The sequence below is a fragment of the Hyla sarda genome, chromosome 1 (assembly GCF_029499605.1).
Source record: "Hyla sarda isolate aHylSar1 chromosome 1, aHylSar1.hap1, whole genome shotgun sequence".
NCBI lineage: Eukaryota > Metazoa > Chordata > Amphibia > Anura > Hylidae > Hyla > Hyla sarda.
Window position 1 is genome coordinate 196,619,161 of NC_079189.1, and position 21,841 is coordinate 196,641,001.

Here is a 21,841-nt window from a genome sequence, read left to right on the forward strand (position 1 = left end):
TTTGTTTTACCTGCAACCTGTGAAAATAAAGCTGGCAAGGAGCCAGACTTGTATGAGGAACTGTGGTCTGTGGTGTTATTGTGAGGAACGTGTCCCGTGGCAAGTGACCAGGACGATCCGAGAGCTAATCCCTGAGACGGTTCGTCACAATACATATAATACTTCTTTTACATATATATTTTTTCTTGTAAGGGTTATACCCCCCCTCCCTTCTAACTTGTGGCCAGATAGGAGGAGCAGAACATTTCTGTAAGGAACTGAAGGGTTAACTTGCAATGAGAGCTTTTGTTTGGTCTTGTTGCTTGGTTACGCCTGTCTGCTGAGGCTGGTCAGCTGACTGATTGAGCACCTGTGGCCTAACTACCGTATTTATCGGCGTATAACACGCATTTTTTAGGCTAACATTTTTAGCCTAAAGTCTATCTGCGTGTTATATGCCGATAAGCAGCTGCAGTTCAATTATTTAAAGTGGGCGCTTGAAATCAATGAACTGCAGCGGCTTTTGCAGGTCCAGAGAGCTGCCGTCGCTGCCCGATTCTCTGCCCCTGCCTATCCTGGGGCCCAAAGACTGCCGACGCCGCTGCCACCTTGCCTCCCCATCCCGGTTTTTGTGACTCACAGAAGCCCCCAGGAAAGGCACTCCTTCCCTGCCCCTACGTGACAATTTCCTGGGTGTCCATCCTACATGCCCCAGCAGCCTATTTAGTGAAAAGGGGGCCAGCACTCATAGGGATAGTCATAGGGAGATAGTCATAATCGCTAAGTGTGTGTGAACTTTAGACATAGGCTGAGCAACTAATCGGCCAACTGATTAATCGATTATGAAAATAGTTGACAACTATTTTGATCATCGATTAGTTTCAGCCCTATGGGATAGTATTCTACTCAGAGAATAAAGTTTGTGGCAGGTTTATATTCAGAAAGCGCAGTGTGTGGCAGTATTATATTCAGAGGATACAGTGCCTGGCAGCTTTATATTAATTATAATTTTCATATAGAGGATCAGAATCCGCTGACATAGTGAGGAACCATCTGGATTACGTTCTGCAGAGAGAATATTTTGCTGGATGAACTCATGGCGGTATGTACCAGCTGAATTAGATAAGCAAAGACTATAGAGGAAATGTCACCTGTAGTCACTGATATTATTGTGTATTGTCCTCACTATACAGAAGACGTCACCTGTACTCACTGATATCATTGTGTATTCTCCTCACTATAGAGAAGACGTCACCTGTAATCACTGATATCATTGTGTATTCTCCTCACTATAGAAAAGACGTCACCTGTAATCACTGATATAATTGTGTATTCTCCTCACTATAGAGAAGACGTCACCTGTAGTCACTGATCTCTAGAATACACAGTGATATCAGTGATTACAGGTGACATCTTCTCTATAGTGAGGAGAATACACAATGATAAGATGTCACCTGTAGTTACTGATATCATTGTGTATTCTCCTCACTATAGAGAAGAGGTCACCTGTAGTCACTGATATCATTGTGTATTCTCCTCACTATAGAGAAAACATCACCTGTAATCACTGATATCATTGTGTATTCTCCTCACTATAGAGAAAACATCACCTGTAATCACTGATATCATTGTGTATTGTGCTCACTATAGAGAAGATGTCACCTGTAGTTACTGATATCATTGTGAATTCTCCTCACTATAGAGAAGATGTCACCTGTAGTCACTGATATAATTGTGTATTCTCCTCACTATAGAGATGTCACCTGTAGTTACTGATATCATTGTGCATTCTCCTCTCTATAGAGAAAATGTCACCTGTAGTCACCGATATCATTGTGTATTTTCCTCACTATAGAGAAGACGTCACCTGTAGTCACTGATATAATTGTGTATTCTCCTCACTATAGAGAAGACGTCACCTGTAGTCACTGATATCATTGTGTATTCTCCTCACTATAGAAAAGACGTCACCTGTAGTCACTGATATTATTGTGTATTCTCCTCACTATAGAGAAGATGTCACCTGTAGTCACTGATATCATTGTGTATTCTCCTCACTATGTCCCATCAGAGCTGGAGTCACTTGATAGTTCTGCTGTGATAATGGTTGAAACAACAACTCCCAGCATAACCTTACCACTGCTAAGGCCCTACTGGTAAAAACATATTTAGCACTTTCCCATTATGTGGCAATAATTTTAATAGTATACTGGAAAAAAATTTATGCAACACGCTTCCCCTTTGGCGTCCTTCAAAACCGGCTATAAGATTACTTTGGGGAGGGTTGTATGGTGTGACACCATTTTCTACCGCACCGGGTGACACCAACCCTAGCAACACCACTGCGTCCTAAGGCTTTGTGTGACTGTGCCATCACACAGAAGCAGAGAATGGTGGGAGCGGAGCGGAGGATCATGCTGCTGAAGTGAATTCAGTAGCAGCAGAGTAGACTAGAGAGGCCAGAGAAGAGTGTGAGTTTGACAAGATATATGGGGGAACTGTATATATGGGTGCACTGTGTATATATTGATGAGCACTATATATATATATATATATATATATATATATATAATCTATCTATATTGGGGCACTGCATATAATGGGTACTATATGGGAGCTGGGGGCACTGTATATATGGGGCTGCAGACATTATATAGGGGCACTGTATATATACTGAGCACTATATGGGGCACAGTCACTATATGGGGGCACTGTATAGAGAGTGCTGATGTCGGGGGGGGGGGGGGGGCAAAATGTAGCTTCACTTGTGTAGGCAAAAATTTTGTACCGGACCTGCCCACACCTTAAGGTGGAGCTAACATCAGAGCTCATTGGATGATGCAGCATGATGTGAAGGAGACTGGAGCTTATAGGATTGAATGCCACCATGGGCAACAACTAAGAAACATTGATATGTCAGTTGCGAATTCAGATTGTGTAGTCCCATTGGGGACAGGGACCAATGTGAGTGATGACAATCTCTGTACAGCACAAGTTGTCACTATAAAAATAAAGAAATTATTATTGTTATTATTGTATTGTAAAGAGCTATAGTGACAGGGCAGTGCTGTCCTGTCTTTTACATGGAGAGACCTGTCAAAGAGACGGGAGTCCTCACTCCTCTGTAAGCTACAGTAGAAATCCTGTGTTCAGGCATGAAATGGCATTTTAATCTGTCACAAGGAAAAACCTAGCAGCCTCTATTGACCACTAAATGGTCTTGTCTGGACTGACTACAGTAAGGAGTGAGGAGCAGGGGCTGAGTAGCAGACATGCACCATATGCCTGGACTGCTCAGCAAAATTCAAAGTAACAACATAAATGATTATTTATAATAATAAATACATATCTGACATTAAAATAATACCGTGTTTCCCCGAAAATACACCCTACCCAGAAAATAAACCCTAGCTGGATTATCGGGGTGGGCCCTACCCCGAAAATAAGACCTAGGCAATCTACGTGCATTTTTTTTTTTTAAATGATTGCTATTGTTTCCCTTTTGCTCCTATATGTAAGAAAAACTTGTTTGCACCCACGGCTGCCCTGCCGGAGGTCCTCTTCTCTCCTCCCGGCTGATGTCTGCTGCTGCTTCCTCCTGTGCGCGCGTCAGCCAGGGATCTCGGCTATTCTGTTTGCTCCCCTCCTTCCACCAGATGTCTTCAGCACACTGGCTCTTCTTTTTCCACCTCTCCTCCCGCGGACATCTGCGCCCCCCTCCCTCTTTAGTGCACGGAGCGGGCTGACGAGCGCGCTGATGTCATCACAGCCGAACTTTTTCCACCGGTACGGTAATCATCAGAGAAGAATAAAGCTGTTAAACAGATACCATTACCGTTATGTATGCACTGAACCACAGTACCAGAATTGATTATCAAAAAAACAGACAATGTAAAGGGGAAAAAAAACAGACTCCTGACTCCCAACATGATGATATTCCAGAAGAAGATGACAGGATTGTAATTGAATAAATGTTGTTTAAGGTAGGGAGAGCTACTGTACCATATATTGCTGTAAATGAGAGATTGGGACCAATGGTTCAAAGGAAAATGAAGATAACTGTACCGGTATTTGAAGAAATATTGTTCAACCTTAAGGACCCAGGGCGCATCCATACGCCCTGGCGTTTTCCGGTCCCTGCCGCGCGCCGTGCAGAGATTGGAAGCGGATGCCTGCTGAAATCCTTCAGCAGTCATGCAGGGCAAACGCCGAGGGGGGCCATGTAGGCCCCCATGTCGGCGATCGCCGCGAATGGCAAGGGAAATCGCCCTTGCGATCTGCGGCGATACTGGGCTGATCTGGTCTCTGGGACCCGACCGCCTGGTAATTTTGCATGATCCCGGTTGTGACAGACAGCCAGGACCATGCTGGAGGCTAGGAGCGAGGTGGCAAGCCTGCCACCTCCTCCTATCCCCTGCGATCCGTCGGTTAGCTAACCGACCAATCGCAGGGGGGGGGGTGGTTACTTCCTCCCGCCCTGCCTGGCCCCTGGAAGTCCGGAGAGGACGGGAGGAAGACCGGAGGACACGGCGGGGGACGGGGAGTGCTGGGGCCCGGCCCCGGTACTTAACTCATCCCTGAAGATCCGGATCCCGGCGATGAAGACGGCGGCGGCGGCGACAGGTGAGTTCCTCTTCATCCGCGGTCGGGCCCTTTACAGCAATGCACGTCGCCGTAAAGCGACATGCATTGCTGTAATGGGACCCTGTATACTACAACTCCCAGCATGCCCAGACAGCCCTTGGCGTCTGGGCATGCTGGGTATAATGTCTCCGCTGTCTCGTGGACACAGCTTCACATCAAGTTTATACCGAATCTCAAGGAAAGACATGCTGGTTTGCTTAACTGATGTAATCTTTACTGAGATATAATGAACACACGCGGTAAAAAGGCTTTGGTATTTATCAGATTTGCAGTCTGTATTAGCTTTAAGAAGTCCTGTGGATCTGGTCACTGTGGTGGCTGGAGCTGGAATGAATGAGACGTGACGGGACTAGCCCTAGGCTTTAGAGAGAAGGCCCGCCTCTAGGCTTCAAGAAAATGGAGGGTCTTAAAGGAACAGACCCTGCTGAGTGCCAAGCATGTAAATTACATTGCGAAGGCAGCACACTCCCCACCTGGCATACTTTTTGTTATGCCACTAACCCTTGGACAGGAGTAAAACTACTTCAGAAATTGGCCTTGCATACACTTTGGGAATGCCTTGTATAACAATCATAACTTCAACCTTTCTAATTCTAGCATCACTACTAAGATCAGTCCCCACAATGAGTCCAATAGGCCACTCGTTCCTGTGGGCCTGAGAATCTTTCAGTAAAACAACGTCTCCAACTTGTAAATTGGGTTTGTCATCTTGCATGGCTGGAAGATCACCAGGTATTCCTGTCTCCACCTCTTCCAGAAAATGTCCGCAAGACTTTGAACTTGTTTCCATTGCCTGGTGTACAAGTCCTTGAGCGAATTGTGTTGAGAAATCTCTTCCTTTTTCATAAGGCTTTGGATTTCTTCTTTAAAAACTTCCTGCTGGATGCATCTGATGATCGTGACCTTGGCTTGTTCAAGGTGGCCGTTGCCATGCTGATCAGTATTGGTAGCTCTGCAGGAGGATCTGGCTAGACAGATAAGTTTTCCGATTGCACGGGTCAGCGACTTCCAGTTGGAAAACCTTTCAAATCTATGGGCGCCCAGACTGTCTCTTGTAACTAAAGTCCTACAAACTGTCACTTGAGGTCTTACCTCTTTGTCTTGATCTGGTTCTACGAGCTGAAAGGTCTCTACCTGAGTAGTTTCTTTGGTTTCTGGTTTACGAAGAAAAGATGGACCTACAAACCAGTTAGTTTGCTTGAGCTCAGCGGCTGGCACTAGTCTTGTCCCATGATCAGCTGGGTTCTTGTCTGTGCTGATGTGATGCCACTGTTCTGGACTTGTAGACTTTCTGATACGTGTCACTCTGTTGGCCACGTATGTATAAAATCTTCTTGAAGCATTGTGAATATATCCTAACACAATCTTGCTGTCTGTATAAAAGTTAATTGCATGGATCTCGATGTCCAGTTCTGTTGTAATCATGTCTGCCATCTCTACAGCTAAGACAGCAGCACAAAGTTCTAGACGTGGGACAGTGTGAGCCGATCTGGGAGCCAGCTTAGATTTTCCCATGAGGAACCCGACATGGCTTTGTCCCTCAGTGTCTATTACCCTAAGGTAGGCGACAGATGCGATAGCCATAGTGGAGGCGTCAGAGAATATGCATATTTCTCTTCTCTTTGTAGCAGACAAGGAAACAGATACGTATGGTCTAGGGATGTTGAGTTGTTCAAGCTCTAACAATGAGTCTTTCCACAACTTCCACTGCATTTCCTTCTCTTCAGGTAGAGGTACGTCCCAGTCACTTTGTTCTTGCTCAGTAGTGATCTGTCTCAAAAGAGCTTTACCTTGCATGATGATGGGTGCTACGAACCCCAGGGGGTCGTAAAGACTGTTGACTGTAGATAGGACACCTCTTTTTGTGAATGGCTTCTCTTCTCTGGAGACCCTGAAGGTGAAACTGTCAGTCTTCAGGTCCCAACTAATCCCAAGACTTCTTTGCAAGGGTGGTGATTCTGTTCCTAGATCCAAGTCTTTAAGGTCTTTAGCACGGTCTTCCATTGGAAATGCTTCCATGACTCTGTTGCTGTTGGAAGCTACCTTGTTCAGTCTTATGTTGGATTCTGCCAACATTTCTCTTGTACTTTTCAGGACGTTGATAGCTTCTTCGTTGCTGGAGAAAGAAGCAAGTCCATCATCTATGTAGAAGTTCTTCAAGACGAACTGTGTGGCTTCTTGACCATGTCTTTCACCTTGCTGTGCTGCTCGTCTCAGGTTGTAGATAGCTACAGCTGGAGAAGGGCTGTTTCCAAACACATGTACCTTCATCCTGTACTCTGTGATTTCTTTGTTAAAGTCATTGTCTGCATACCACATGAACCTTAAGTAGTCTCTGTGATCTTCACGAACAAGGAAACAGTAGAACATCTGTTGTACGTCTGCTGTCACTGCTATGAGTTCTTTTCTGAACCTGATGAGTACTCCAAGGAGTGTGTTGTTCAGGTCAGGTCCACTGAGAAGGACATCATTTAGTGAGATGCCTTTGTGCTTCGCACTAGAGTCAAATACTACGCGTATCTGGCCTGGTTTCTGAGGATGGTACACCCCAAATATTGGTAAGTACCAGTGTTCTTGGTTCTCTTGTAGTGGTGGTGCCCTTTCAGCTTGATCGTTATCAAAGATCTTCTGCATGAAGGCTTGGAAATGTTTCTTCATATTTGGCTTTCTTTGTAGCATGTGCTGTAACTAGGTGAAGCGTTTCTCTGCTTGTACTTTGTTGTCAGTAAGGCGATGGCGTGGTGACCGGAAAGGTATAGGGGCTACCCAGCTGCCTGATTTGTCTCTGAAGACTTCTCTGTCCATAATCTCAAGGAAGAGAGTATCTTCCACCGAGGGTGCTAGCTTGTCGTCATCTCGTGTTCTTTCAAACACCTTACAGCCCAGTTCATCTGTATCTCCAGTTGAGGCTAAGTCTTCCATGCACCTCTGGATACTCCGATGATGTGTTGGGTTAACAAGTCTCTCTTTAATGTGTAGACTGTTGGTACATGGGCAAAGACAAGATGTACGACCATTCTGTAACAGATGTGTTCTGTAGACATTCACCTTTTCTGGTTTGTGGAGTCCGTCTAGACATACTTCTCCAACGATGACCCATCCGAGATCAAGGTGTTGTGCAAATGGTGCATTGTGTGGCCCATTGTACTGTTCTCTGACTTTGTGCACTGTGAGGATATCTCTCCCAAGTAGAAGGATGATTGCAGCATCTGGATCTAGTGCTGGTATCTGGTCTGCTATTCGCACCAGATGGGGGTGATGACGAGCAACTTCAGGTGTGGGGATCTCTGACCTGTCGTCTGGTATCTCATCACATTCTATGAGGGTAGGAAGAGTCACCTTTGTCTTTCCATCTAATGACTCAATGATGTAGTTGTTTGCTCTTCTCCCTGTTGTCTCTACAACTCCAGAACAAGTCTTCAGGGTGTATGGAGTTGGACTTCCTTTGTCACCCAAGAGGTCAAAGAACTCTGTTTTTGCCAGAGATCTGTTACTCTGTTCATCCAAGACTGTGTACATCTTGATTGCTTTTTCTCTGAAGCCTGCAGGATACACCTTGACTAAGCATATCTTGGAACATGATCTGGGGCGGCCCTGCTCTGTACAGATCTCAGTACACTTTGAGGTTACTGCTGGCGTTGTACTCTCGCCTTGCTCCCCACCATGATCTTCTTGAGTTGCTGGAACTTCTTGTTTCCATGGTGGTGGTCCTGGGTGTAGTGCTGACAGGTGTTTGTCACTGTTGCACTCTGTGCATTTTATTGTTTTTGTACAGTCTTTTGCAAGATGCTGAATTGAAGCGCAACATCTAAAACAAATGTGATTGTCTTTAAGGTAAGCTTTGCGCTCTTCTAATGTCTTACATCTGAAACTGCGACATTTTCTTAGTGGATGAGGCTTGTTGTGGATGAGACATATTTTGTCTGGCTCCTCAACTTTCTTACTTGCGCTGTCTTCCTGATTGACTGCAGACTCAGGCGAGACTTCTGTCTTCCGTACAGAAACTGTTGCTCTGCGTTCTTTGCAAGGCGTTAGATGTTTTTGCTCTACCTTTGGGGAGCTTGCAGTTCTCTTGTTCAGGAAAGCAAAGCTTGGATCATTGCGTGTTTCAGCTTGGTCTACGATGAATTCAGCAAGGAAGGCGAATGGTGGAAATGCGACTCGATGATCTTTCTTGTATCTTGATGCTTGAGTGACCCACCTTTCTTGCAAGTTGAAAGGAAGTTTCTCGATTATGGGATCAACTCCACGTGCTGTATCTAAGTTTGAGAGACCTTGCAGGTATCCACTAGACTTAGCAGCTTCTATTTCTAAGTGTAGGTCCCCAAACCCTCTCAGCTTTTGATTGTCCTTATTTGTCATTCTTGGATAGTTTTCTATCCTCTTCAGAAGAGCATCTTCAATCACTTCAGGTGACCCATAGCAGTGTTCTAGTCTCCTCCACACCATTGCAAGTCCTGCTGTTGCGTCATGAACATGTACTGATCTGATTCTTTGGGCTTGCTCAGTGGACTCTGGTCCTAGCCATTTGACGAGCAGATCAAGCTTTTCTCTGTCTGTCAGATCTAAGTCTTGGGTACTGCTTAGGAAAGATGACTTCCAGGCCCAGTAGTTTTCTGGACGGTCATCGAATTTCATGAGACCAGCGCTCACTATCTCACGGCGCATTAGGAATCTTGCTACCTCTGTAGCTCTTGCTGCATCTGGTGAATACCAGTTTGGAGACCACTGTGCCCTTCCAGATGTTGCAAAACTATGCATCCTCAGCATACCCTTACTGTCCAGGCATGCTGGGAGTTGTAGTTCTGTAACATCTGGCCCTTCAGATGTTGCAGAACTACAACTCCCAGCATGCCTGGACAATTTTGGCATACTGGGAGTTGTAGTTTTGCAACATCTGGAAGGGCACAGATTGAGAACCACTGTATTAGTGGTCTGCAAACTGTAGTCCTCCAGGTGTTGCAAAACTACAACTCCAAGCATGCTGAGAGTTGTAGTTCGGCAACAGCTGGCTCTAAAGATGTTGCCGAACTTCTACTTCCAGCATGCCTGAGAATGTTTGAGAGTAGTGGTTTTGCAACAACAGGAGGCATACTGGTTGGGAAACATTGTCGGTTTTCTAACTCAGTGTTTCCCAACCCGTGTGCCTCCAGCTGTTGCAAAACTATAACTACCAGCATGCACTGATAGACTGTACATGCTGGGAGTTGTAGTTTTGCAACAGCTGGAGGTTCCCCCCCGTATGAATGTACAGGGTACATTCACATGGGCAGGGGGCTTACAGTGAGTATCCGGCTGCAAGTTTGCATTGCAGCAAATTTTGCGGGGCAGCTCAAACTCGCAGCGGGAAACTCGCTGTAACCCCCCGCCCATGTGACTGTACCCTAAAAACACAACACTACACTAACACAAAATAAAATAAAAAGTAAAAAACACTACATATACACATACCCCTACACAGCCCCCTCCCCTCCCCAATAAAAATGAAAAACGTCTGGTACGCCACTGTTTCCAAAATGAAGCCTCCAGCTGTTGCAAAACAACAACTCCCAGTATTGCTGGACAGCCGTTGACTGTCCAAGCATGCTGGGAGTTTTACAACAGCTGGAGGCACCCTGTTTGGGAATCACTGGCGTAGAATACCCCTATGTCCACTCATATGCAAATCCCTAATTCAGGCCTCGAATGCGCATGGGGCTCTCACTTCGGACCCCTGTCGTATTTCAAGGCAACAGTTTAGGGTCACATATGGGGTATCGCCGTACTCGGGAGAAATTGCCTAACAAATTTTGGGGGGCTTTTTCTCCTTTCACTCCTTATGAAAAGGTGAAGTTGGGGTCTACACCAACATGTTAGTGTAAAAAAATAAATTGTTTACACTAACATGCTGGTGTTGCTGGTGGTGCTTTTACATTTTCACAAGAGGTAAAAGGGAAAAAAAGCCCCCCAAAATTTGTAATGCAGTTTCTCCTGACTAGGGAGTTACCCCATATGTGGGCGCAAAGTGCTCTGGGGGCGCACAACAAGGCCCAGAAGGGAGAGTGCACCATGTACATTTGAGGTGATTTGCACAGGGGTGGCTGATTGTTACAGCGGTTTTGACAAACGAAAAAAAAACAAAACCCCACATGTGACACCATTTCGGAAACTACACCCCTCACGGAATGTAATGAGGGGTACAGTGAGAATTTACACCCCACTGGTGTCTGACAGATCTTCGAAACAGTGGGCTGTGCAAATTAAAAATGTCGTACAGCCCACTGTTCCAAAGATCTGCCAGACACCAGTGGGGGTAAAAGCTCACTGTACCCCTTGTTACGTTCCTCAAGGGGTCTAGTTTCCAAAATGGTATGCCATGTGGGGGTTATTTTGCTGTCCTGGCACCATAGGGGCTTCCTAAATGCGACATGCCCTCCGAGCAAAATTTGCTCTCAAAAAGCCAAATATGACTCCTTCTCTTCTGAGCATTGTAGTTCGCCCATAGTGCACTTCAGGTCAACTTATGGCGTACCTCCATACTCAGAAGAGATGGGGTTTCAAATTTTGGGGGGTATTTTTTGCTATTAACCCTTGCAAAAAATTTGAAATTTGGGGGGAAACACACATTTTAGTGAATTTATTTTTATTTTTTTTACGCATGCAAAAGTTGTGAAACCCCTGTGGGGTATTAAGGCTCACTTAATTCCTTGTTATGTTCCTCAAGGGGTCTAGTTTCCAAAATAGTATGCCATATGTTTTTTTTTTTTTTTTTGCTGTTCTGGCACCATAGGGCTTCCTAAATGCAACATGCCACCCAAAAAACATTTTGGGCTACAAATATAAGTATAAATTTTCTCCTTTTACCCCTTGTAATAATTCAAAAATTGGGTCTACAAGAACATTCGAGTGTAAAAAATGAAGATTGTGAATTTTCTCCTTCACTTTGCTGCTATTCCTGTGAAACACCTAAAGGGTTAAAAGGCTGACCGAATATCATTTTGAATACTTTTTGGGGTGCAGTTTTTATAATGGGGTCATTTATGGGGTATTTCTAAGATGAAGACCCTTCAAATCCACTTCAAACCTGAACTGGTCCCTGAAAAATAGTGAGTTTGGAAATTTTGTGAAAAATTGGAAAATTGCTGCTGAACTTTGAAGCCCTCTGGTGTCTTCCAAAAGTAAAAACTTGTCAATTTTATGATGCAAACATAAAGTGGACATATTGTATATGTGAATAAAAAAAAATATATTTTGAATATCCATTTTCCTTACAAGCAGAGAGCTTCAAAGTTAGAAACATGCAAAATTTTCTAATTTTTCATAAAATTTGGGGATTTTTCACCAAGAAAGGATGCAAGTTACCAAAAAATGTTACCACTATGTTAAAGTAGAATATGTCACGAAAAAATAATCTCGGAATCAGAATGATAACTAAAAGCATCCCAGAGTTATTAATGTTTAAAGTGACAGTGGTCAGAATTGCAAAAAATGTCCGAGTCCTAAGGTGTAAAATGGCTGGGTCCTTAAGAGGTTAATGTACATACCATAAATAAATAAGCCCTACCCTGAAAATAAGCCCTAGTGTGTTTTTTGTGACTAAAATTAATATAAGACCCGGTCTTATTTTCGGAGAAACACAGTAGCAGTAAAAATACTTACTCAGAATTGTAACATAAGTTACTCTTAGGTTCAGTACAGCCTCTGCATTCTCCACAATAAGCAAGAAACAATGGTATCACTTTGTCTCCTAGAACAAAAAAAAAGGGCTTTTGAACATTTATCAGCAGGTCAATAGTCCCAATATAAATGTTGTGGGGTGAGAATTATTTATAAGAAATAAGATAAATACTGCATGTATTCTGGGGGTCAGTATAATGTAGGTAGTTTGTATTACAGTTTTACATTTTCATTAGTACTCTTTCAGTGTACGTGCGACTTTTATATCACTTTTTGGGAGGTCAGATGAAATCAGCAAAAAGGGATATTTGCTCATTTTTGCACTGTGATGTCACAAGGGGACATTGTCAAGTCATACTGGAGCATTGCGATGTTACAATATGAAATTGTTAGGTAAAAATGGGGCATTTTGAGGTTGCAATTCAAAACTGAAATATCACAATACAGAATTGTGCCATTTGGCCACCCAGACGTTTTAAATTATGCATAAGGGTTAATAACTAGTTTCCCCTAGTCTGCAGGTAGGAAGCACCTGGTAAGGTCAAGTTAGTGGTCTGTATACACTAGCTGGCACTGTCTCAGGGGGCTAGGTCTGGTGGTAGTGGCACTGCTGGACCACTGGGTCATTCCTACTATGGGCACTGGTGTTGCCTGAAATTGGGATATCACAATGGGGCCTTGTGATGTCACAACCCAGAAACATGATGTCACAATGAGGCATTGTGATGTCACAATAGGCACTGTGATGTCACAATAGGCACTGTGATGTCAAAATCCAGAATTGTTATAGATCAGATCCTCATTCTGTGGGACTTACCAGGCTTTACAGAAGTTACTCCATCCCCAACACTTTCTACTATACCGGCTCCTTCATGACCTAAAATGACTGGATACTTGCTGTCCTTTATCAGTCCTTCAATGATATGGTCATCAGATCGACATATTCCAGCAGCAACTATCTATTCAGAAAAAGACATTAGACATGTATAACATTGTGTTAGAAATTACTAAATATTATATTTGTTTATGCTACTTATGTAACATTCATTTTTCATTGTAGAACTTTACTTCCACTATGAAGTAGTACACTTTGATTTACTTACACTGTCGTAGATGGGTCAAAAGTTTGGATTGGTTGGGCTCTGGGTGCTAAGACCCCCACTGCTTACTAGAATAACAGGGAAGAAGCAGTTATCTAAGAGACGTCTTTCCCTGCCATCTCCTTGTTGCTATAGAAGGTCTAAGTTCTTCTAGAGTGAGGAGACAGCGGGGAGAGGTAGCTTTCATCTTACCACTTCTCCCCTAATTTTTAATGATCAGTCTCCTACCAATCAAAAATCATAACTTTTGACATTTCTTTATGGCATGTCAAAAGTCCTTTTTAAACCACAGTAGCACTTTCTCATTCATCATCCATGTGACAATCTTTTTTTGTAGTAGTAGACCCCTATTGCTGCACACGTACACAGAAAGGAGAAATGTAAATCCTTCCTAATAATTTCAGTTTCTTTTGAATTCACTCCCAACTTTGGCTCAAAAACTGCTGTGATAGTTTAACAGTTTTCCAAAACTAAGTGGAAACCCAGCCTAAGGGTACGTTCACACGGTAGCTCATCTGCAGCGTATTTGACACTGCAGATGGGCTGCCGGCACACACAGAGTTAAGGCAGAGCGAGCTCCCTGCTGCTGCTGTAGCTCTGTGTGTACGCCTGTGACTGTGGATTTCCCACTGGCAGTCACGAGCAGACACACAGCAGCAGCAGGGAGTCCACTCTGCCTTAAAAGGGTATTCTGGGCAAAAACATTTTATCCCCTATCCAAAGCATAGGGGATAAGATATCTGATCACGGGGGGCCCGCTGCTACCCATTAACTTCAATGGGTAGAAAAATCAGCTGCAGATAATATGCAACAAATATATGCAGCAGATCCTGTACGTGTGAACATACTCAAAGGGCTCGTTCACATGCGCACATTTCTTTTCAAACTCTCCTGCTGCAAGTTTGAAAAGGGGCGGGCTCTCCGTGCGCTACCCGCAGCAGATTTTCACCAGCAGAATCTTCCATTGAAGTCAATGGTAGCAAAATCTGCTTCAGATTTTCTGCAGCAGAAATGCAGCAGAAAATCGGCAGGTAATCCGCCTGTATGAACGTACCCTTAGGGTACGTTCACACGGGCAGATTACTCATGGAATTTCTGCAGAATATTTGCTGCAGAAAATCTGGAGCGGATTTTGCTACCATTGACTTCAGTGGATCTGCAGAAAATCCACAATAGAGGATGATTTGCAGATTTTCCTTCGGACCCATTGAAGTCAATGATAGCAAAATCACTAGTGGATTTTCCGCAGCAAATACACTGCAGAAATTCTACAGGTAAGGCTGGGTTCACATCACGATTTTGCCATGCTGTTTTTCAATGCGTTTTTCTAAAAAACACTGTATGGCAAAAAAACGGATGGAACAGTATGGGAAAAAGTAAACCGTATGCGTCTTTAACCCCTTAAGGACGGAGCCCATTTTCACCTCTAGGACGAAGCCCTTTTTTGCAAATCTGACCACTGTCACTTTAAACATTAATAACTCTGGAATGCTTTTAGTTATCAATCTGATTCTGAGATTGTTTTTTTGTGACATATTCTACTTTAACTTAGTGGTAAAATTTTGTGGTAACTTGCATCCTTTCTTGGTGAAAAATTCCAAAATTTGATGAAAAAATTAAAAATTTTGCATTTTTCTAACTTTGAAGCTCTCTGCTTGTAAGGAAAATGGATATTCCAAATAATTTTTTTTTGGGTTCACATATACAATATGTCTACTTTATGTTTGCATCATAAAATTGACGAGTTTTTACTTTTGGAAGACACCAGAGGGCTTCAAAGTTCAGCAGCAATTTTCCAATTTTTCACAAAATTTTCAAACTCGCAATTTTTCAGGGACCAGTTCAGGTTTGAAGTGGATTTGAAGGGTCTTCATATTAGAAATACCCCATAAATGACCCCATTATAAAAACTGCACCCCCCAAAGTATTCAAAATGACATTCAGTAAATGTTTTAACCCTTTAGGTGTTTCACAGGAAAAGCAGCAAAGTGAAGGAGAAAATTCAAAATCTTAATTTTTTACACTCGCATGTTCTTGTAGACCCAATTTTTGAATTTTTACAAGGGGTAAAAGGAGAAAATGTATACTTATATTTGTAGCCCAATTTCTCTCGAGTAAGCACATACCTCATATGTCTATGTAAATTGTTCGGCGGGCGCAGTAGAGGGCTCAGAAGCGAAGGAGCGACAAGGGGATTTTAGAAAGTACGTTTTTCTGAAATGGTTTTTGAGGGGCATATCACCTTTAGGAAGCCCCTATGGTGCCAGAACAGCAAAAAAAAAACACATGGCATACCATTTTGGAAACTAGACCCCTTGAGGAACGTAACAAGGAATAAAGTGAGCCTTAATACCCCACAGGTGTTTCACGACTTTTGCATATGTAAAAAAAAACAAAAAACATTTCACTAAAATGTGGGTTTCCCCCCAAATTTCACATTTTTGCAAGGGTTAATAGCAGAAAATACCCCCCAAAATTTGTAACCCCATCTCTTCTGAGTATGGAGGTACCCCATAAGTGGACCTGAAGTGCACTACGGGCGAACTACAATGCTCAGAAGGGAAGGCGTCATATTTGGCTTTTGAGAGCAAATTTTGCTCGGGGGGCATGTCGCATTTAAGAAGCCCCTATGGTGCCAGAACAGCAAAATAACCCCCACATGGCATACCATTTTGGAAACTAGACCCCTCACAGAATGTAATGAGGGGTACAGTGAGCATGTACCCCCCACTGGTGTCTGACAGATCTTTGGAACAGTGGGCTGTGCAAAATTTTTCATTTTCACGGACCACTGTTCCAAAGATCCGTCAGACACCTGTGGGGTGTAAATTCTCACTGCACCCCTTATTACATTCCGTGAGGAGTGTAGTTTTCAAAATGGGGTCACATGTGGGTTTTTTTTTTTTGCGTTTGTCAGAACCGCTGTAACAATCAGCCACCTCTGTGCAAATCACCTCAAATGTACATGGCGCACTCTCCCTCCTGGGCCTTGTTGTGCGCCCCCAGAGCACTTTGCGCCCACATATGGGGTATCTCCGTACTCGGGAGAAATTGTGTTACAAATTTTGGGGGGCGTTTTTCCCTTTTACCTCTTGTGAAAATGAAAAGTATAGGGCAACACCAGCATGTTAGTGTAAAAATTTTTATTTTTTTACACTAACATGCTGGTGTAGACCCCAACTGTTCCTTTTCATAAGGGGTAAAAGGAGAAAAAGCCCCCCAAAATTTGTTAGGCAATTTCTCCCGAGTACGGCGATACCCCATATGTGACCCTATTCTGTTGCCTTGAAATACGACAGGGCTCCAAAGTGAGAGCGCCATGTGCATTTGAGGCCTGAATTAGGGACTTGCATAGGGGTGGACATAGGGGTATTCTATGCCAGTGATTCCCAAACAGGGCGCCTCCAGCTGTTGCTAAACTCCCAGCATGCTTGGACAGTCAATTGCTGTCCAGAAATGCTGGGAGTTTTTGTTTTGCAACAGCTGGAGGCTCCATCTTAGAAACACTGCCGTACAATACGTTTTTCATTTTTATTGGAGATGGGGGGTGGGGGGGGGGCAGTGTACGTGTGTATATGTAGTGTTTTACTCTTTATTTTATGTTAGTGTAGTGTTTTTAGGTTACATTCACACTGGCGGCAGATTACACTGAGTCTCCCGCTAGGAGTTTGAGCTGCGGCGGAAAATTTGCCGCATCTCAAATTTGCAGCGGGGAACTCACTGTAATCTGCCGCCAGTGTGAATGTAGCCTGTACATTCACACGGGAGGGGGGTCAAAACTACAACTCCCAGCATGCACTGACAGACCATGCATGCTGGGAGTTGTAGTATTGCAACAGCTGGAGGCACACTGGCTGGAAAACCTTGAGTTAGGTTCTATGACCTAACTCAGTATTTTCCAACCAGTGTGCCTCCAGCTGTTGCAAAACTGCAACTCCCAGCATGTACTGATTGCGGAAGGGCATGCTGGGAGATGTAGTTATGCAATGGCTGGAGGCACGCAAGTACAACTCCCAGCATGCCAAGACAGCCTTATGCTGTTCCTGAATGCTGGGAGTTGTAGTTTTGCAAGATTTAGAGGGGTTCAAGTTGTAAATCACTGTCCAGTGGTCTCAAAACTGTGGCCCTCCAGATGTTGCAAAACTACAACTCTCAGCATGCCCAGCCAGCAAACTGCTGTCTGGGCATGCTGAGAGTTGTAGTTTTGCAACATCTGGAGGGCTACAGTTTGAGACCACTTAGTGATCTACAACCTGAACCCCTCTAAATATTGCAAAACTACAAGTCCCAGCATGCCCACACAGCAAACAGCTGTCTGGGCATGCTGAGAGTTGTAGTTTTGCAACATCTGGAGGGCCACGGTTTAGAGACCACTGTAAACTGTGGCCCTCCGGATGTTGCTAGGCAACAACTCACCTAGCAGGACCCGGAAGCCGCCGCCGCCGCCGCCGCACGTGGGGGATCCCCGCATGGAGGATCGCGATCCGGGATCCAGGTAGGGACCTTCGGCGCCGACCCTCCCTGGACGGTTCCCCCGTTTTGCCCGGACACCGATAGGTGGGCAAAGCGGGGGAACCGAACTTTAACCCCCCCCTCCCCCGGTCTGCTATCGGTCGGTCGCTCGGCCGACCAATAGCAGGGATAGGAGGGGTGGCAACCCTGCCACCAAACTCCTATCCCTTTAGGGGGATCTAGGGTGTCTCGGACACCTACGATCCCTCTTATTTTCCGGGTCACCGGGTCACCAGTGACCCGTATGACCCGGAATCGCGCAGATCGCAGGTCTGAATTGACCTGTGATTTGCGCGCATCGCGGTCATGGGGGGGTCTCAGGACCCCCCTCGGCGATGTGCCGGGATGCCTGCTGTTAGATAACAGCAGTCATCCCGGCCCGATCACCGCTACCGGTGACGCGGCGCTCCCGGAACCCCGCGACGTACATGTACGTCGCCGTGCGCCAAGTGACACTTCGCGGCGCCGTACATGTACGTCGCTCGTCGTGAAGGGGTTAAGCTGTATACTGTTTTTAAAAGTGCATACAGTTCCGTCCGTTTTTATAAAAAAATTAAAAAAAAACATACGTTTTTGATAATTTTGTCCATTTTTAATGGGAGGGGTGTTGGGTGGGGACTTTCGGATGCAAATGCGCATGTGCAAAGTAAAAACCGTATACGGTTTCCCATATGGAACTGTATAAATGTGCGTTTCCCATTGACGTCCATGTTAAAAAAAAACAAAAAACGTATGCGGTTGTAGTATGGTTTTTAAACCGGAGACAAAACCGTGGTTGACCACGTTTTTGTTTCCAGTTAAAAAACCGTACTGCAACCGCATACGTTTTTTTTTAACATGGACGTCAATGGGAAACGCACATGTATACGGTTCCATATGGGAAACCGTACATGGTTTTTACTTTGCACATGCGCATTTGCATCCTAAAGTCTCCACCCAGCACCCCTCCCATTAAAAATGGACAAAATTATCAAAAACGTATGTATTTTTTTTATATAAAAACGGACAGAACTGTATGCACTTTTAAATACAGTATATGGTTTAAAAACGCATACGGTTTACTTTTTTCCATACTGTTCCATCCGTTTTTTTGCCATACGGTTTTCTTTAGAAAAACGGATTGAAAACCGAATGGCAAAAACGTAGTGTGAACCCAACCTAAGAACTGTACACGTTGTCTTAACATTGAAGTCAATGAAAAACAGATGGGTCTACGGGAGCATATGGTTTTTGGGATGTGTTTTTTTTTTTTTTTTCTTCCTTACACAAGGAAAATTAGACCTATTTTTCTTGAAATTTCAATGAGAACAATCTGAACTTTATTGAAGAAAGTGTTAATAAAAAAAGTGTACGTTTTTCTTTGCAAAAACTAATGCAACTGGACATCTAAAATGAAAACGCATATAGCGTAAAACTGTATGCAGTTTACATTTATAGAACACGTTTGCATACAGTTTTGGCAGTTTTCAAGGCATATGTTATTCAAAATTTTTTTATTCAAAACAGTATGGCAAAATCATGATGTTCATGTAACTTTCTCACAAGCAAAACTGTGCTTAATGGTCTAGTCACACGTACAGTATTCTGCGCAGATTTGATGCGCAGGATTTTCTGCTGCAGATTTCAATGTAAACTGACTGAACACAGCTTCAAATCCTGCGCATCAAATCTTCGCGTCAAATTTGCCCAGAATACTGTACATGTGAATAGACCCTAAATGAGCTTTTTATTAATGATGTAGCTACAGATATTACCCACCCAACTATAAAACCCAAATAAATAGCTTTGCCCTGTTGCTTTGGTTTGTCTACTGCGAGTGGGTAATGGAACTTCTGCCTACGCCAAGCTTGAAACCTGAAACATGAGACTGATTCTCATTTCCAGGTTCTGATAATCCCTGTTAAATCATAAAGTACCACCAATACCCCCCCCCCAAAAAAAAAAAAAAACTGTGCTTGAGGTGCCAAAAACATAACTTTTAATATTTCTGCGTAAAATTAGAAACTCAAATAAGTGTATTTGAGTGCTCATATAATGGTATATGTCCCACAAAAATAGAGCTGTTAAAATATAATAAATAGCTGGGATCAAGGGTGCTCTCTAGTTATCACCAGCACATCCTAGATCACCATAGAGTATCTATATCAGATTACTCTCTAAAATAACTCCCTTAGTCACCTATTTTTAGAGATGGCTAATTCCCCTCACCTGACGCATTTCTATTGCCTGTTTAGCGACGTCATCAGGGGTGTATACAAGGTAATAGGGATATAGTAATAAAAGCGCTGGGCTGGATGTCAGCCGGCCTCTTCACCATTGCGAGAGTGCACGCTGCCATTGAATCTTCCTAGAAGTCTACAAATCGGTTGCCAGTTGGAAAATAGACTGATCCCCACTGGCAGAAGGCTTCACGGGATATATGGTTATATATATCTTAAGAGCATATTGGACATTAGTGACTCTCACTATACTACATATTTCTTTTATTACTATACCCCTATTACCTTGTATACACCCCTGATGATGTTTCCAAACAGGCGATAGAAACGTGTCGGGTGAGGGGAATTAGCCATCTCTAAAAATAGGTGGCTAAGGGAGTTATTTTAGAGAGTAATCCGATATAGATACTCTATGGTGATCTAGGATGTGCTGGTGATAACTAGAGAGCACCCTTGATCCCAGCTATTTATTATATTTTAACAGCTCTATTTTTTGTTGGACATATACCATTATATGAGCACTTGAATACACTTATTTGAGTTTCTAACTTTACGTAAAAATATTAAGTTATGTTTTAGGCACCTCAAGCACTGTTTTTTTTTTTTTGTCAACTGGTGGTACTTTATGATTTGCATGCCTTGAGGACTCTGATTTTCGGTCGTGTACAGGACCTTTAAATCATGTAATCCCTCTTAAATCCAATGGTATCAGAAGTCTCTCTATTATTGGTGATTACAGATTTATATAATGCATTAATTTCTAATTTGGTATACATTATTCATATAAATTTTGTACAGAAAGAAAGTTTTGAAAAGAAACTCTCATAAGCTAACTTAAAAGTCTATGCATATGTATAGTTTACCTTAATTCGGACTTCATGGGCTTTTGGTGGGGCAACTTCAATCTCTTCAATCTTCAGTGGTTGATGTGGCTCCCACAAGACTGCGGCTTTGCATGTAATAACCTGAAAATATAACAGGTTCCATAAGCTATTGTGTACCTCTATAGAGTAAAGATATATCTGATTGATTTAAAGGGGTACTCCGGGGAACTAAACTCATAACCCATCCATTCCCTCATCAACACATTTAATTGTCTAAATATCATTCTTTAACTATGTAAAGCAGTTTCCCATCTTTGGGTGTCACTTTCATGTATGAAGTGAGGGAATTACATCGTCCAGTCATCCACTCTGTCTCTGTCCAAATCCCTCTCTGAAAGCAGCCCCCACCTCCTGTGAGACACAGACCATGGGGTTTCTACCCTGCACTGATGAGTCATGCCCTCTTTGGTGCTGAGAACTGGAAGGTATGTGCAGCATTACACAGTCAAACACTGAACTTCTCTCTGCTTCTCAGAGCAGAAGGTGGGGGCTGGTAGAGCAGAGTTGCAATGATTGCTGGGAGATGTATGAGAGGGGAGAGAAGGATACCAAAGAATATTAAGCAGCCAAAGAAGACAACAGGGACCACAGAAGCCATGCATACCAGGCAGGATGGTTTACATGGAATATATCCAGGTAGTGTGGTGGCTTTAGAGCTTTTTTTTTTTTTATAAATACAAATTGTATTAGATCACCACTCTTTTGATACCACCTACCACAGGCAAGTTGTATAAATAGCCAGGTCGCAACTGACACTGAAACCTCATGCTGCCATTACAAATGGGGGGTTCCAATCGGCCCACTAAACACGAGGGGTGCCTGCTGAAACCTATTTAACCCCATAAGG

General features: G+C 43.5%; 1 protein-coding gene and 1 long non-coding RNA gene across 2 annotated transcripts in view; one reads left to right on the top strand and one right to left on the bottom strand.

Moving 5' to 3' along the window:
* The window catches only part of LOC130362366 (alcohol dehydrogenase 1-like), a 74,680-nt gene that overhangs the window by 37,555 nt on the left and 15,284 nt on the right, over positions 1 to 21,841 (bottom strand). Inside the window, exons 2-4 of the mRNA XM_056566732.1 lie at positions 20,974 to 21,075; positions 13,097 to 13,238; positions 12,262 to 12,349 (exon numbers count right to left, since the gene is read on the bottom strand). Coding sequence (XP_056422707.1) covers positions 12,262 to 12,349; positions 13,097 to 13,238; positions 20,974 to 21,075 — 332 coding nt within the window. The remainder of the gene's footprint in view (positions 1 to 12,261; positions 12,350 to 13,096; positions 13,239 to 20,973; positions 21,076 to 21,841) is intronic.
* The window catches only part of LOC130362380 (uncharacterized), a 78,876-nt gene continuing 57,844 nt past the window's right edge, over positions 810 to 21,841 (top strand). The window contains exon 1 of the long non-coding RNA XR_008891387.1: positions 810 to 1,081. This is a non-coding gene — a long non-coding RNA (uncharacterized LOC130362380). The remainder of the gene's footprint in view (positions 1,082 to 21,841) is intronic.